The following is an 18,178-nucleotide window of genomic DNA, read 5'->3' as shown; positions in this document are numbered from 1 at the left end:
CTATTATTGAAGGTGATCCTGAGTTCTCTGAAATAGCATCTGAGTCCTGAGTTCTCTGAAATAGTTAACAAATAGCATCATGCAAATAGTACCTAAGGGGTCAAGAGGTCACTTGTGAAGCAATAAAGATGATTTCCTTTCCACCCCAATATGCCAAGGACACTCTTTTGAATTTCCTTAGGGAAACGAAGCTCAGGAAAAGGAAACTCGTCTGATCATGAAGGGTGTTGGAATGAAGAAAGCTGGACATTTAGCCAGAGTGGGACCAGTGGAAGCAAGAAGTTCAAGAAGACAAAGCCAAAGGAAGACTCTGTCCTTGGGTAAGTGCCTGTGGGCACAGTCAGCCATGCAGCACAGACCACACATGCAGTGGTATTATGTTTTCAAGGTAAACAATCACTAACAGCTTATTCTTTGAGTATTCAGTCAGCGCTTACTGTGGTCTTAGTAAACTCATGAAGAAATACAGATCATTATGTGGTTCCTGCTGTTAGCATGGTGTGTGAGTAATAGTGTCTTTCATGTTTTAAGTATGGTACAAAATGTGTAGATTGTAGACTTAGGCCTGAGTTTCAATTGAGGTCCACCTTGTATTAGTGGTGTGACATTGTAAATCCTTTCATATCACCAAGGTGTGGTTCTAATCTGAAGTTTATGATGAATATCACACGGTTATACTTTGCTAATTTTATATACTCTATATACTTCATATAGTATTTGTAAAGGCTATGCACACATTTATAAAATAATGTTCCTACCTCTAATCTTGTTTTGTTAAAACGATGTTGTAATGCTCTAAGGTAAAAATATTAGATTGCATATTCTCTCAATACAGAGAATATTCAGCAATTAATTATGTATTAAAATGCAGTATCAAGAAGGAGCATACATTGAGGTAAAATAATGAACAATTATTTTATTTTTTATTATAGAAGACAGACTCCTAATGCCAAGCTTAACATAAAGCATTTTGATAGGCAATTCAATACTTTACATTGGTGAAAAAAGAAAGCATCTGTATATTCAGTTGTACTGTCCTTTAGCTTTCTCATTAGCCGAATTTGGAAAGAATACACTGAATAGAAAGAAGTACATTTTAATATATTTTCCATATTTTTTCATAAGTATGTTAAAGGTATGCAAATTTTATGCATTAGGAGTATTATATTTGTTTTATCCATAAATATTTGCATTTCTTTTTGTGGGATAATGTACTTTGTCAACTGGACATTACAATGCTTTCAAGGTCTGGTTAATCTTAAGGCCCTCATTACACAGTGGGAGGGTGGAAAGTATTTCTCATGAGGATGATTCCTCGATATTATTTATATTGAGATGATATATTTCTAACTATACATTTTGTTCTGATATTTTTAAAAGTCCAAAGTTCAGATTATTTTGCCGACATGCTTAAACAGTGACATGAAAATCCTCACATTTGTCATTGTCAAGCACAGAAGTATTTGCAGGATATTCGTAAAAAGTGATAATTGAGCATCAGAGCCAGTGCTCTCTCTCTTCTGGAATTACCAGTGTCCTGTAGGTCTACACACTGAGAGAAGTATAGGTCTTACTGCAGACAGTGTGAAAGCCCAAGGGAATAAATAAAGCAGGCCTGAAGGCTCCCCAGCAGGAAGTTCTCTGGTGCTTCTGTTAGAAACTCTTGAATGTCTCTGAGGAACAAGAAAAGTGAAACAGTCTTCTGGAAATCTGTTCCTGGAAAGAGATTGGGGTGTTTCTGTTTTAATCATTTCTTAGGAAGCCACATGTGTTTAACTGGGGGTGTGATTTTCTACAGGCTAAATCAGTGGTACAACTCTGGTCTTTCCTCCTCTCCCTTCTTTAAATATTGGCCTGTCAGAATAAGATTATCTGGGCTTGCTTTATTTGGAACATGCCAACATAGTTCATGAGCAGTGAAAAATGCCACATCTGTCAATCTTCTCTGAGATTTCTAAATGAGTATTTTAAACCTTTTTATCATGGAAAATGTGCTGTTTAGTTACCTGTAGCCAAGGAAAATTCACTCTGTATTGGCAGTTCTACTTTTGTAGACTTCTTTAAGAAAAACAAGTAATTATTCTAGGTGACCAAAGAGGGGGGAAAGTCCCAAGGGACCTAAGGAGTTACAGCTTGCATTTTCATATTTCTCTTTTGGTTATCCAGAGTATCTAAAAAATTCACATCTTATAGATAGCTTTCTGACAGCAGCTGATTAGTATCAGATAGTATCTGATTTCCCATTGCTATAATTTATTAACTGAAATGAGAAAAGACAATTTTACTAAGGGAGGAACATCACCTGCAAGCCATCACCTTTCACTGCTTTGTTAGAACTTAGTAATGGCCTTTTTCAGGGAGGCCTTTCTGATGATCATCTTACTGTCCCATTTGTGCTCCCAATTCTTTTACATTCCTCCAAAACTGAGAAAAGAGTCTTAGATGAACACACCTCAAGTACATTCATCAGGTAGCAGCCTAACATGGTAACTTCTGGTAAGTTGGTACTCAAAGCTGCTCTCTTCCCAGTACACCTTCCATTTTCCATCTCCCAAGCACAACAGTTCCCCTGCAGCTTCTCCCATCTGTTTGGGTTGCATCTTAGCTAATAAATCTCACTATAAATGAAAGCCAGCAACCAGCCTAGCTTCCAGCAGGCACATTGCCATTGCTGTGGGGCTACGTAGAGACAGTCAGCAGCAGTCCAAGGATTTCCCAACTTTGCTGGTGGCATTTCTGGAGTCATTTGTGGTTTGTGTTAAAGTCATGTTGCCTCTCTGCTAGTGTATACTTGGAAAACTGGCTTTATTTTTCTCTTTGAATGTTTTGTCTTCATCGTGGTCAACTGTCCAGAATTTTTTTCTAATCTTCAGAATATTTGTTTATATCTTCTTTGTGTGTTAGTTGCTCAGTCATGTTTGACTCTTTGTGACCCCATGGACTGTAGCCCACCAGGCTCCTCAGTCCATGGGACTCTCCAGATAAATGTGTGTTTTAATCAAGCACTAAACTAGTCAATGGGCTTCCTGCGTGACACTAGTGATAAAGACCTCACTTGCCAATGCAGGAGACAATAAGAGATGAGGGTTCTATCCCTGCTTCAGAAAGATCCCCTGGAGGAGGGCACGGCAACCGACTCTAGTATTCTTGCCTGGAGAATCCCATGGACAGAGGAGCCTAACAGGCTACGGTCTATAGGATCAGACATGACTGAGCAACATAGCATGCACACAAACTAGTCAGTAATTTTTTTAAATTAGTTTACGAAGTTATCAATATAAATCACTAATTTCTATAAATAAGCTTCTCTATATGTGTGTGTGTGTATATATACACACACACATATACATGAGAATCTTTAGAATGAAAAACTTGGATGGAATATGCTTTGTATTGAACTCAATAAAAAATTCCCATGCCAATGGAAGAAACAGCAAATTCTCCACTTCAATAATACTCTGCTATTTTTTATAATGTTTCTACTTTTCTAAAGTAATAACATAACCTGTCATGTGAGTTTATTAAGAAAACTGTGTTGGTAAATCTAAAGCATTTCTAAAAAGACGTTTTATGTGCTTGCACAGAATTTAGCAATGTCCTAATTCTTAAGGAACCCCATTTTCAAATGGAATATCTTAAAATATATCTTAGATTGTTTTCTTTTTAAATATTTACATCATGTGCTGATTGAGTCTCTCCCCTCCTCTCTTTCATTAGCTCAACAAAGCTGGATGAAGAATTTGAAAAGAAATTCAACAGCCTCCCTCAGTATAGTCCTGTTACATTTGACCGGAAATGTGTACCTGTCCCTAGGAAAAAGAAGAAGACTGGAAATATGTCCGCAGAACCGACTAAAACCAGCAAAGGTTAGATGTGTGCTGTACCTTCCGGCAGCATGGTCAGACTCTGACTGAAGCCTCTTTTGACCGTCTGCAGCTCCCTTTAGATATGTACTTGGGTTTGCAGTTGAAGCAGTAGCGAGTTGGAATTTCAATTGCTTTCCAGGGTTATCTTGGTTCCTGCCTTACTCTTCTCTCTCTCATCTTCTTCCTAAGTCTCTTCAGCCTTCATGCTTGGGCATCTCAACCTATACATTTGCCCTTAAGTATGCAAGTCTTAATTATACATGGTCTTCGACCTTCTTGTCTCCAGAATTCAGATTGGGAATGTTGAGCTTTTCTTGAGCAGGAACTGTTGGGTGAACCCAGTTCATCTATTTCTCTGTGTGTCTGCAACAGGTTGGACTCTGGGGCAGTGAAATCCTTCCATTCACCTTGTCAGGAGATTCCATTATTAACTGGCAATTGAACCAAATGAAGAGAAAACTCCCCGTAATACTTTGGCAATATAATTTTTATTGGTTTTATTAAATTTAGAGAAGTGCTATGTACATATTCTTTTTCAAGAATATCAGATTCTCCTCTGTGTATATCAGGGAAGTTTTTTTAAATTGTCAGTGTGGCTGGGGGGTTGGAGAGTCTCAGCACTCATGAGGGGCAACACTACAGTTAATTAGAAGGGTTTTAAAGAGTGGGGTGTGCATTTTCAGTGGTCACAACTCCTGGCACATTTGTATGGCAGAGGCTAGAGTTCTAAACATCCTAACCTGCACAGGACATTCAAGTACAATGAAGAACTGTCCTACACAAAGCCACAGTATTGCTCCCAGTGCAAAACTCCTCTTCTGAGTTTACTTTAGGTCTGAAAGTTGGTAGACAAGTAAGTATACCTTTAGTTTTCCACACAGAGGTGAAAAACTTCAGTTGGTAGCTCTCCTATAGGGGTAGTGAATGAGAGATGAAGAACTAGTGTGGGGGTTTTGTTGTTTCCAGGATCAAATTCTGAGCAGGATTTGATGGCAGAGTTCTCATAATTACCCTGTAAAAGAGGCAACCTGTTGCTTGCTCTATGGCAAATCAGAATACTTCCCTTTTTGTGTGTATTTAGCTGATGAATAGATGAACGAATAGATAGAAAGTGATATATATCTTTGCCAAAATCTAGCAATCATGGATAATGATCAAAGATAAATAGTAATGAATATATATAATTTCATGGATTTGGGGGAGTCCGTAAGGTATATATCTAGGGAAAAATTATATCTATGAAGAAATCTAAACCTTTCTCCGTCAAGAGCTAAAACCCCCACTGTACACTGAAACTGGAACAACAAGCAGACCTGTATCTCAGGGTGGATCTGAAAAGGTGAGGAAAATCCCCCCTTTGTGATGAAAGGTGGGAAGGAATGTAAAAGTGATTTTAGAATTAGCTCAGTTTTCCACTGTGGTTAATAAAAACAAGTCTGGTGAATAAAGAACTAAACAAGAAATATTGCATCACCAAGTTTGCTCATCTGAGAAAATAAAATAAGGTTGTTCTGAGATCTTCCAAGATAGGTAGGAAAGAAATAAAGCAGCCTGTTGACAGGTAGGTAGCTGAGCACCGTAATGGATTACTGAGTGAAATGACAGTCCTTGTGCCCTGGAGATATTTAGGAATAGGCAAAGCAGTCCATGAGCCCAAAGATGTCAGGTATCGTGAGCCCTCATAATTCTTGGATTTAAAGTTGCTGATAAATACCTGACAAGCTAATAAAATGGAACTTAATTGATTGGTGTGCAGGATATATGCTCTTCCTCCACTCCTTGCAGTTGGAGACATTCATTTTAGAGCTCTGAAGTTGGCTGAATTATCTATCAGGGACTGTAACAATAGATTTATTTTTGTAAAGCTATAAAACCCTGAAGTTAGGATCTATTTTCATGAGACCTTCTCTTGGGTCTTGGTTGTCTGTTATATGTTTTTCTTCTCCCAGTTGAGATTAACAGTATTTCTTTTGATGTGAAATAGCTTTTTTGAAGCTTTGGATTATACTTCATACAACATCATCTTAACTCTTCTGTTACGCCTCTCAAGCCACTAAGTCCCTGATTCTTACACAGTGTACCAGTAATTACATAGATAGGAAGGCTGTCAAGACCTTAGATTTTGCTCATTCCAACTTGTGGAGCAAAATGCAATTAAAATAAAACAGAAATTAAATATATTCTCTATTTAGCAAACTAAAGAAGTAGTATTTGTAGTTGATTATAATTTGGCATTAGCAGCACCAGTGTACTATCCTACAAGTTATTAATGAAATTATCATACCAGCTGTGCTGTAATTGCCTGATCTTTACAGGATAGAGGAGATTGTTTTCTTAGAGTCTAGACCCTTTGCATTTTTGCATAATGAATTGTTCAAAGCAAACATTGTGAGTGAGATCAGTAATTCTTTAGTAAAGGAGCATGTTTTCATAGGAATTTTTCTCCAACATTTGTCTGTATTTTATTTTCTCCTGTATTTGTTATTCAACATTTATTATTGTATTTTTCGCTGCCTTATACTAGGTATTTCTCTTTTTTATCTACTCCAGGTTATATAAAATGTATAGAATTTTTATGAAATGTAATTTCTAGAAGAAATATTTATGTATGCATTTATATAGTTACATACCTCAAGATCATAGGACCTAGTTGAGTTTATAGTTCTATTTTTCCAGTGGTCTTCTTATTTATATCTGTATTTCCAAGTGGTGTTTCCCTTTTCCATCATCCCCTCTACTGTCTCTGCCCTGTTCCTTAATTGTATGTAATGGGTCTACCTTCCTCCAACAAGGTCCAGGCTACATTATAGTAGGCTTAGTATATAGATGATTTAGGCATAGAATCTCCCTTTGCTTCTAAGATTATCCAGAAAGTTATCTCTCTCGTTCACAATGCAGGTCAGCTGCAGTAGCCCATTTCTATAGTGTTTTCTGGTTTATCTCACACAGTTACTTGTATATATTCAAATTAAAGCTTTGAATTATAAATCTAAATTTAATTGTAACTTAAGAGATTTGTTTTGACACATTATTTTAAGTATACTGTTAATGTGTGAAGCACTTTTTACAAAAGTGTCGGAAGTCAGAGTGCTCTGTAAAATAGTAATTTTCAAGCAAGTAGGGTCATGAAGAAAAAGTCAATTGAGTTCAATTTGGAGTGTTTAAATTATACCCAAGCTTGACCCTTGACTCAACTTCTCCTTCCTTATCTCTTTTATCTTTTCACATTGTTTTTTAGTCCATTAACACACATACTGTTGGTCTTTCTCATGTTTTTCCAATTTACGCTTACTCTGCAAGATTCAAATTTCTACTGTTATAAAGAATTTGCAATTTTTGAAAATCACAATGAAAATACAAAAAGCAGGTTTACAATGTTAAAGATTGAGGACAGAATCCCCTGTTTGGGATTGAGCTGACCTGACTATATTAATAGTGTACAAGAGCTGAGATGTGATGAAAATCAGCCCATTCCTTTCCCATCAGGAAGTGATAGCTTCCAGGTTGGGTGGAACTCTGTTTCTTGCCCTGTAGCTATTTGAGAGTCTTCTCTGTCCCTAGACATTTTCTTAAGCATGGTGACAGCACATTTGCAGGTATAAAAGGTATGCCTAATATAATCCTGAGTTTTTTTAACAAGGCATGGATGTCTAGCCCAATAAGGTGGCTCCTCCTCAATGAACCCTAACTTGACTGTGGCACATTTACTTGAACTTATTCCAATCTACAGATTCATATGTCCAGTAGCCACTTTGCTATAAATTATTACAAGGGAATTGACTGTTTCATTGGCCCTTCATTACTTATGTGTTCATTACCGAAATGACAGCCTAGTCTTAGGATAAAACCTCTGCTCTTTTTATAGCTTAAAAACATGAAACTATAGAAGCTGGACATTGTCACCACCATTCAAGTTACGCCTAACACTTGTTTCCTACTGCAGTTCTCCAAACCAAGGTTCTCTTAATTCACCTCACCTGCTGACCTTGAAAATTTTTCATACCATACTAATACTAAAAGGGTCCTGTGTCACTATACTTCTCACACTATACTTCTCAGCTAAAACATGTCCATTTTTCAGCAAACCATGAACAACATTAATGTTTTGAAAAAGTTATTATCAGTGTCTCTATGGCACCCCTCCTACCCTCTCAGATTATAGTTTGTCTTTGCTATTTTTTACCCAGCTGTGAAGTTGGGGTGCAGAAGAAATTGATACCTTCAAAATACAGGCCACCCTGCCCAAAAATGTTAGTGAAGTCCTAAGCTAGTTTATATGCCAGCAACAGGTGATTTTTGTCATAAGGACGTGGAAACTGGTACCAACAGTTTTTCAAGAGGTTTGGTAGGAAGATGGGAGAATGAGGTGGCATGGAAACTTAAAATGATGGTTCAGGGAAAGACAATTGCCAGCTGTTTGCTTTCTGGAAGATTCCTTCTCAGCTTCTTTTCTATGTTTTTGACTTCCTACCTTTTCCCTCCTTGGACATTTCTGTGTTAATTATAATTATAAAGGAAAAATAGTAGTATGTGTGCTATTTATTACAAACTTTGACTTTATTTTCCTTGAACAAGATATCAAACATGTATACCATACTGGTGGACAAGAGTCAAATTGTTCACTTCTTGACTAATGTTACTGCTTTTCAGTGAATATCCTTGTATGTTATCCTTATATCAAACTCCTTCAAGTTTGTCACTTCCCTTTTTATTTGAACTTGTCGTTTGCTTAGATTTGTTTTATAGTTCAAGATGGCTAGCAGCAAGACTGTTTAAAAATATAACTTTACGGAAGCTCTTCTGGGTACTAAACCTCCCTGGATGTTCTCTTTTATGTTAAGATTGACAAGCTCTATATTAAGTTTTGTCCTTAAATTATACTTTTTAGGTTTCTCCGAGTATGGTTGGGTCTGAAAATATGTATTCTTCTTTCTTAACCCATTCCATACATCAAATCAGTTTGTTTCTGTGAACTATTTCCTGATCCCGTTGTCCTCATACACAGTGATGAACAAAAATCATTCTCCCTGTGAGCCAGTACCTTATTATTATTAGATTATCTTCCTATGGGTAAGTCACTAGGATCCTAATGATCCAGAGAAGTCTCAGAATTGTTTTTCTGCTTTCTGCTTTCTTCTGCTTCTGTTTTCCATGATTGCCCATGCATCTGTCATTCATGTGCACCAGCCTACAGTTTCCTGGATTGTATAAAATACATATGAATGATGGCAAATGGGCTATAAAGAATACCTGTAATATTAGTGTATATCATCCACATGATATATTGTCTTTGTATTTGTTAAATTTATTTTCTTTCCCTTTTCATTCACTTCCCCCTCAACCCCAAAAAACAAATAAGAAGTGTTTTCTGTTTCCATTTCAAACCACTACCACCCAATTCAGAATATTTGTTATTGGTTATTTAGAAGGATGACTTGGTGTAGTCCTCAAAAATCACTTGTAAACCTTTATGTTATCAGTAATAATAGCAACAACTGTCATTTCTTGAACTCTTTATTTATGCCATCCAGTGTTTTAAGAGCTTTATTTATTCGTGCAACAATATTGTTGAAAATTGTTCAAAATTGTTGAAAAAGTCATGTGTTAAACACCATTGTAGGCATGTAGAGTATATCTCTGAATGAAAACAAAGAACCCTGCTGCCATGGAGGTTACAGTATAGCAGGAGTACCAGACAGTAAACAAGCCTAAATAATAATGTTTCAGAAGGTGATCAGTAATATGGGAAAAAGAATAGGTTTGATAGAACTAGGTCAAAGATTAACAAAGGAGAAGACTTGAACACTATACAACAGCTAGACCTAACAGATATATATAGAGTGCTCCACACAACAATAGCATCATATACACTCTTCTCAGGTATACATGGAACAGTCTCCAGAACACACAGTATGCTGGGACATTTAACAAAAAGGATTGAAATAATTGAAATTACGTTTTCTGACCACAGTGGAATAAAAGTAAAAATTAACCCCAGGAGAAAATTCAGAAAACCCAAAAGTAAGTGGAAAATAAACAATACACTCTCAATAACCAGTGAGTCAAAGAAGAAATCAGTAGGGAAATATGAAAATACTTTGAGATGAACAAAATGGAAGTATAGCATGTTGAAATTTATAGGTACAGCTAAAGCATTACTTAGAGGGAAGTTTAAGGTATAAATTCATACATTAAAAAAGAAGAACGATATCAAATCAATAACCTAACCTGTCTTGAGACACTGTTTAGCAGAACAGACTAAACTTAAAAGAAGTAAAAGAAAGGAAATAATAAAGATTAGAGAGGGGATTAATGAAATGAAATTAATTAAATAAAGAATACAAAAATAATGGAGAAAAATTGTTAAAACCAAAAGCTAATTCTTTGAAAAGAAAAACAAACTTGAGAAACGTTTAACTAGACTGACCAAGAAAGAAAGAAAACAAATTCAGAAGTGAAATAAGGATCATTACTACCAACCTCATAAAAATGGAAAGGATTAAAAAGAAATACTATGAATAATTGTATGCTGATAAGTTAGACAACCTACATGAAATGGGCAGTTACTGGAAAAACACTAACTACTGAAACTGACTTAAGAAATAGACGATGTGAATAGACCTATAACTAACATAAAGATTGAATTTAGTAATCAAAAAAGTACTAGACCCAGATGGCTTTACTATTGAATTCTTCCACATGTTTAAATAATTAATACCAGTTTTTCATAAGCTTGCCCATAACATTAGAAGAGGAGGGAACACTTCCCAACTCATTCTAAGAAGGCAGTATTAACCTAATGTCAAAACTAGACAAACATCACGCAGACAAGAAAATCTGAAACTGCAGACCACTCTCTCTAACACATGTAGGCACAGAAATCCTTAACAAAATGCTAACAGACTGAATCCATGTAAGAATTATATACTATAATCAACTGGTGTTGATTAAAAACACCAAATTTACCCCAGGAATGCAAGGTTGGTTTAACATCCAAAAATCCAGTTGATGTAATATACCATAGCAGTAGGACAAGGACAAAGAAAAATCCACAGGATCATCTAAGTAGATATAGAAAGAGCATTTGACAAAATTCAGCACCTTTTCATGATAACAGCCAACAAACTCAGAAGGGAACTTAAAAATCTGATAAAAGACATTTAAAAAAAACAAAAAACAAAATTTTGCAACCAGCATTATGCTTAACAGTGAAAGATTGAGTGCTTTCCCCCTAAGATAGGGAATAAGACAAGGATATCCATTCTCACCATTTCTATTCAACATTGTAGTGGAGGTTCTAGCCAGGGCAGTTTGGGATACAGAGAATATAGATGTAGGGAGGAGTGTAGTAGCTAAAAGGATATGAGGTTTATTTTTGAGGTAGTGAAAATGTCCTCAAATTGATGACAACTGCAAGTATTTGTGAGCATAAAAACCATTTAATGGTATACTTTAGACAGGAGCACAGATAGTTGCCTCTGGCAGGAAAACAGGACACGTGGGTGCAGATCCTTGTAGGTGGGTAGATGCAGCAGGAGCAGCTTAGAGAGCTTCTAATTTTTCAAATCCTCACTTCAACTCTGTGAGTTAGGCACTATTATTATCCCCATTTACACATGAGGAAACAGAAGTTATGTAAGATGATTGTCAGTTTCACATAGGAATATCATCAAAGTGTAGAAAGCAACCTGCTTTGGGGAGGTCAGTGCTGTTGTTGCCATTTCTGATGGTGGCTGAAAATCCCATCTTTTTTCTTTATCTGAGCCAACTAAGAAAGCAATGGCAACCCACTCCAATACTCTTGCCTGGAAAATCCCATGGACGGAGGAGCCTGGTAGGCTGCAGTCCATGGGGTCGCTAAGAGTCGGACACGACTGAGCGACTTCACTTTCACTTTTCACTTTCATGCATTGGAGAAGGAAATGGCAACCCACTCCAGTGTTCTTGCCTGGAGAATCCCAGGGACGGGGGAGCCTGGTGGGCTGCTGTCTATGGGGTCGCACAGAGTCAGACACGACTGAAGCGACTTAGCAGCAGCAGCAAGATGCAGTTTGAGACTTCTGCCCATTCCCTACTCCCCTCCCCCTGCCACCCTCCACAAAAAAGTCTTGACAAGTATTTTTCTATTTTTAAATCAATCTTTTCTTCCTAGAATATCCTCAGAATAGGGTGGAAAGCTATCTAATGCTATCAGGCTGACCTGAAAGTCATCCTCAAAGTGCTGTCCTTGTGAAGATCAGTTTCTTAGGAGAGACGAAATGGCCATGTCATCCTTGCCTTAGTGATATTTAGGAATCTAAAGTAAAATCTTCTGTTTATTACAGACTACATCTGTACTGCCATTACTGGCTGTGGTCTGCTCTAGTCACTACATCTGCAGTTTCTGCTGAGGAAGTCCCAGCCGTAATGGATGCTTCTGTCAGATATATTTCTAAGGAAAATCTCACTGGTTTTTCAGTAAATCTAGGGAAGGAAGCTAAGCACGAGTTGGATGAGAAAAGATGCAAGATGACATTTCTTGTGAATCAGTTTGCTTATTCCACAAGTTGGGGGAGGGTTGTTTCGAAACACGCAGTATTTTTTTATGAAGCATTGTAAATTTTAAATATATTTATATTAATATTGTCTGTAGGTCCTTTCCAGTCTCAGAAAAAGAACTTATTCCACAAAATTGTCAGCAAATATAAGCACAAAAAGGAGAAGCCTAATGTTCCGGAAAAAGGTATTGGTGCCTTCCATGCTCCGTTAAGACTTCTCGGCCACCTCCATTGTGGATTCATCTTTGAGTGACGCTTCACTGCACCGTCTTTGCCTTTACCTCCTCTCTGCTTGCTTCAATGTCATCAGCTCTGACGCAGGCACATTCATTATTTCTAGACTCTGCAGCTAATTGCAAAGAGGGATCTTTTCCACTTCTGTACTCAAATCCCTTATTTGTCTCTAGTTTCAGAGTTCCATATGAATCCTAAAACTGCTTTTTTTATTTGTATTTGGTACATTTTTAAATTTAGTCTTCATGAGCTCTTCTCCACTTATTTTCTTTGACTGTTCTCGTTTTTCTCATGTTTGGCAGCCGTCAAAGCAGGACCACATTTCCTGCTTCCTGAAATCTTCCCAGTTTCATATTCATATGAAAGTCCCACAGTTTCTATACTTTCTCTGACACTTGAGTATCCTTGTCAAGGGGGATTCCACTCCTACGTCGTAACCTGTCTCTCTCTCTTTTTTTCTATCTGTATACTTAGCTTGTCAGGTTCTTCCCACCTCCTTCAGTCACATAACCATTATTTCCAGAGGGCATGAGAGACATACACACTCTACCCTCCCTTTCCTCTGAGCATCAGTGTCATTGTCATGATCTGGATGGGCCCTTGAACCTCTTCAGGGCTCATCTAAAGATTTCCCTCTCTTCAGTTCAGGCCTCTGTTCTCTCACACAGAAGATAAACTTCCCCATCTGGTTCAGTACAACCACGTGTCCTGGAAGTCAGTCTTTCTCTAGCGTCTCCTGCATGTTAGTGTCGTGACTGCCATGAGCCTACTCATCTGATGCCCATTTGCATCCTACTTGCATGGCCAGATGTGGAGTCTTTCGTGTTTCTGGAATGAGGCTTTAAATGCAGCTGTCTTCCGTGTGTAGACATATATGCCTGAGTGTTCCTGTGTGTGACCTTTTACTTAATTTGGGTTTTATTTTCACCTGCATTTCAGCCTCTTAGTTTTGTTTTGTATGTTGGTATTTATTCTCTGCTTTAAGTGAAGAAGTATCTCTCTTTAGGTAAAATGTCAGCTTTTATCTTTATCTTTTAACCAATCTCTAGGTTAATCTCAATTAAAGTCATAGAAATTATCCAACAATGTGTTTTATAAAATGCAAATTTGTTTACTTTTAATGCATTTCTGATATGCCTAATTAGTTGGCAAATGTGGTTTTGAGAATTAAATAGTTGAAGTAAAATTCTGTTTCATTTGTGTTACAATGCTTTTTTATTGAGGTGGTTTTGTGTATTGCCTTATTTTTATAGTGTATGTGTCTGTACTAGGAGTAGAGGTTCACTTTCCTTTTCTGTTACTGCTTTTAGGAAGTGGGGATAAATGGTCAAGCAAGCAACTCTTCTTGGATGTCATTCACCCTACAGAAGGTAAAAGAAGCAACATTCATTGTATCGTTTCAGGTTGACTATGCTGGAAATGGCATAATTTTTGTAGATTTAAAAAGAAATCAATTTATACAGAATTAAGCAACAGCATTAGACCTGTTATTTTTTAATTTTGAGTTATTTTTAATTTTCAAATCAAAACTGATAGATTTTTTTTGCTTTTTTAAGTTTTTTAAATTATGAAAATATGATAACACTTTTACCAGAGACTTGGAAAAAACAGAACAAAGTTACATATAGTTCCACTAGGTATTACAATTATTTTTAAGTAGATAAATTAAGATTTTTAGTTGGAGTTTCAATATCATATTCTCAAAAATTAATTGAATGAATAGATAGAAAAGTAGAAGGATATATTAGATCTGAAAAGCACTATGAACCAATTCAAAAGTGACAAAATTTTTATCCTACTAATGGTCAGGCTGTGTGTCATGTGGAGTTTAATTTGTGAAAGGGGGATTTTTAACCACAATAACCAGAAATTAGAGGGCTCTTTTGTTTTTAATTTGGCTGCCTTGCGTTTTTAGTTGTGGCATGCGGTGGTGGGCAGGTTTAGTTGCTCCATGGCACGTGGGATCTTGGTTCCCCGGCCAGGTATTGAACCAGTGTCCCTTGTATTGCAAGGCAGATTCTTAACCCCTGGGCCACCAGGGAAGTCCCAAATTAGAGGATTCAAAACTGGAAATATTCAGTATTGCAGCTCACGTTGCAAGAGGATGCTCTTGGGAAGTCAAATGGAGCAGCATGGGGCTCTTCTGGATGCGGGAGCCCTGCAGAAATGATTCCTGATCTGGTCTTCCTCTCGAGCCCGCTGCCCACTTCCTCTTGACTGTGATCAAAGGGAATGTCCCTGAGGCTTTTGGTAGCCAAAGAAAAGCCCCATATTGACTGGTAAATGTTAGAGGTGCAGATTTGATTTCAAATTTCCCACAGACATTTGTTTGTGACTTTATCTAATTCCTCTAAGTATTGAACTTTAGGTAAATGATGATTTTGTGGTGGGTAAAGAGTCATGCGTCCATTCTTCCCACTGATGCTGTTTTCCATTTAGATATTTTTAAAGAGCCGAACATTCTTCCAACGTGTCATGAGGAGTCACTTCATTTGAAAACTAGGAGAGATCTTCGTGATCATCCTTCATCCTTTGATTTTACCCCTTTGGTTTATTTACTTATGGCTACAAAGGGGAACTTGATGAACAAGTCCATGTCTTTTGATTCCCAAAGGAATCAAGGAATATACTCTTATTCCTTTGTTGAAAGAGAAAAAATTAAAATACACATGTGGCCTAAGTCATTTATTAAAAAAACACTCATGTTTTAAAGATATTTGTCAAAAATATTCAAATTTGAGTTCATCATTAACATGAACTTTTGTTGTTTGGTTGGCACAGTTCACATGAACTGCATGTCTGCTTTTATGTCATTTTGCTTTTAGAGAAAATGCCAGCAATATGTCTCCTTTCTGACTTATTACTTCACATTCACAGCCTCTATAGAGTATCATCTCTCCAATGCTGGCAAACAAAATATGAATTGTTGTGCTGCTCTCAGCATTAAATCCTAACATCCCTAAATTGATATGCATTCACACTTGTGTATTTTAAAAATATGTTCTGCACAGATTTGATAAATGTAAGGCACTGATGAACTATCAGAGGAATCTGAAAGAGGCATTTAAGACAATATTATTCTTTTCTTGAAATTGATGCTGTTCTAAATATTTTAATTTTAAAACAACGAAAACCCTACCTCATCTAAAAGGAGGTATCACAGCATGTGCAGGGTGGTAGAAGAGCGAGTAAGTAGGAATTAGGGGACCTGATTCCTAATCTCAGACCTGCCACTAATGCGTGGTTTCCGGCAGGACAGGCCCTTTAACCTCATAGGATTCACTGTCCACATTGTTCTCTGTTGTAGGGTGTGTGTGTTTCGTGGCATAAATGAGAAGGCACAGTAATGCATGAACTGGACATTTCATTTCCCTCTAACACTTGATGATTTTATTACTGTGATACCTTTAGTGAGTGGTATAATGCTGAAAATACCATATTCTGAAGCCCTAAGTTTCTGCCATTTGGAAGGCAGAAATGTAAATTAATTTTGAATCTTCTAGGCAGTCGAAAGGGTTCAGTTGGAAATATTTATTATCTTTGATATTTAATTATATTTATTATTAATGTGTATGGAACGAGACTTTGGAGAATAGGCCTGAAAATTGCATATCTTTTAGCGTAGAGTGCAAATTCATTTTACATAGCCAGACAAAAAGGAATCAGTTTGAGCCCTGGGAATTAATCAGTAATTTAAAGTGACTTTTTGTTGTTTATTTTTATACCATCCCGTCCGTTTTCTTGTTCAGGTGGACTGTGTGCTTTGTGACTATGTGATATGTGTCCATGTCATTCCTTGTTAAAACTTTATCTTGGAGGTTATAGGTATATAAGGACAGAAAAAGGAAACCGTAATCAGGACAGTGTAACATGTGTAGGCTATCCTGGGCAAAGATTAGACAGACGTTGTTAGAAGTTTGTAACAGATGCCTATAAATGAAATATTGATTCCACTGAGGCTACATATGCAGCTGTTAGCTGCTTCTCTGATTCTGATAAAGTGGATGACTTAAAGTTCACTATCCTTTACTTACACCATCCTGAGTATAATTGACTGTGAATTTTCTCCCCTAAAATATCAGAAATTTTCAGGGGTTTAGTAGTCAAATCTGAGGTTTAAATGCTAAGCTTGTAATTTATAAGCATTTTCCCCATGCTTTTAAAATTCAAAATTGCTGAACCACTTCTTAAACTTGCAGACCATTAAAAAAAAAAAAAAGATTGCCTATAGGCTAGAATTCAAGGTAAAATTTTCAGAAAAACCAAGATGACCTCCCTGTGCCACTGTGTTTATCTTTCCACCAAGTTACAGTGTCATATGTTCATGCTTAAGCTAGAGGTTTCTAATTGTAATAATATTGATGGGGATGATTACTACTTAATATTGTTTTATGTTTCCAGAGGGTTTTCACATATACTTTTTGTATAAATGAATCTTAACAGCAGCTCCAGTCAATTTAAGGAGAGCTTTTCAGCTTCAAATACCTAATAAGAAATTGAAGCCTGGCCAATGTAAGCAGAAGGGAAGAAAGCAGCACCAAAGCACACTCACCACTACATTTTAGGTTTTTCAGGCATATCTGGGTAGCCCTCATTTGCTGGAATTATGAGTACTTTTATAAGAAAAAAAAGAAGAAGAAATCTCAGACTAGGTATCTCCATAAAATTAGTTTCTTTGCAATATATAAATGCAATTACAAGGAAGAAAAGTCTAGTTTACGGTTAGATTTTTGAAATATGATCCACACAGTCAGGCTAACTTGATCTCTCTTCATAAGTTCAGAGTAGTCACTTTCTAACTTCAGCAGAGTCCCCCAGGGTCTTAGATAAGGCTCATTCATTTGACTCCTGTGTTCCATTTAGCTTTCGACTGCATTTTCAGCTCATGGGAGATTAACCCATGGCCATGAGAGTCCAGACTTGGCTATGGTAATTTCAGTGCAAGTGTTACTCCTGTAATTGGCATGTGAATTAATGACTCTGGAGCATTTTAATGGCCTCCTGGGGTAACAGTACAAGTGCGATGCCGCTTCACCAAAACACTCACTCTACATTTTGGGAGCAGAGTTTGGAAAACAAGACAGTCTCTTATTGCCACATTCCTAATGTTACTCCAGGAATCAGCTCACATTATCACTCTCACATGATACGCTCAAAGTGTGTTATGATTATTGTGGAGTGTAAAAAGCAGCTCTGTGGACTTGTTTTGCAGTGCTTGGGTAGGTTTGTGTGTTCAGTTACAAGCCCAAAGAGAAAATGACTAATTTGTTTTTAGAGGACAAAACCTTCCTTTTCTCACATTTCCATCAGTTTAGCACAGGGGTGGGGGGAGGGGGCAGGGGAAAGGAGCAACCTTGCTGTCTCGGTGCACATCTTTGGGCTGTTCCTGCTAAGCTTTTTTCGTTTCCTTTTCCTCACCACTGTTGACCTGAAACTAGCAGACTGCCAGGTATTTCTCCAGCAAAGATGAGTATATTCTGAATCAGCAGAGAATTTAACTTTGGAGTGTGCAACCATGGTGTGCAAGCCCCCACATGTCAA

At 37.1% G+C, this 18,178-nt stretch overlaps 1 protein-coding gene across 39 annotated transcripts in view; it reads left to right on the top strand.

The window, feature by feature from the left end:
- Positions 1-18,178, top strand: part of BBX (BBX high mobility group box domain containing) — a 285,777-nt gene that overhangs the window by 256,452 nt on the left and 11,147 nt on the right. For 19 of the 39 annotated variants that reach the window (XM_081572313.1, XM_081572309.1, XM_081572299.1 and 16 more), the window contains 4 exons: positions 182-320; positions 3,718-3,866; positions 12,499-12,588; positions 13,948-14,007. In XM_081572313.1, the coding sequence (XP_081428439.1) occupies positions 182-320; positions 3,718-3,866; positions 12,499-12,588; positions 13,948-14,007 (438 nt within the window). The remainder of the gene's footprint in view (positions 1-181; positions 321-3,717; positions 3,867-12,498; positions 12,589-13,947; positions 14,008-18,178) is intronic. The other 20 variants (XM_081572319.1, XM_081572334.1, XM_081572326.1 and 17 more) reach the window with 2 other exon arrangements.

The sequence above is a fragment of the Giraffa tippelskirchi genome, chromosome 2 (genome assembly GCF_054371585.1).
Source record: "Giraffa tippelskirchi isolate mGirTip1 chromosome 2, T2T-mGirTip1v1.2.pri, whole genome shotgun sequence".
NCBI lineage: Eukaryota > Metazoa > Chordata > Mammalia > Artiodactyla > Giraffidae > Giraffa > Giraffa tippelskirchi.
This window is presented reverse-complemented; position numbering and strand designations above follow the sequence as displayed.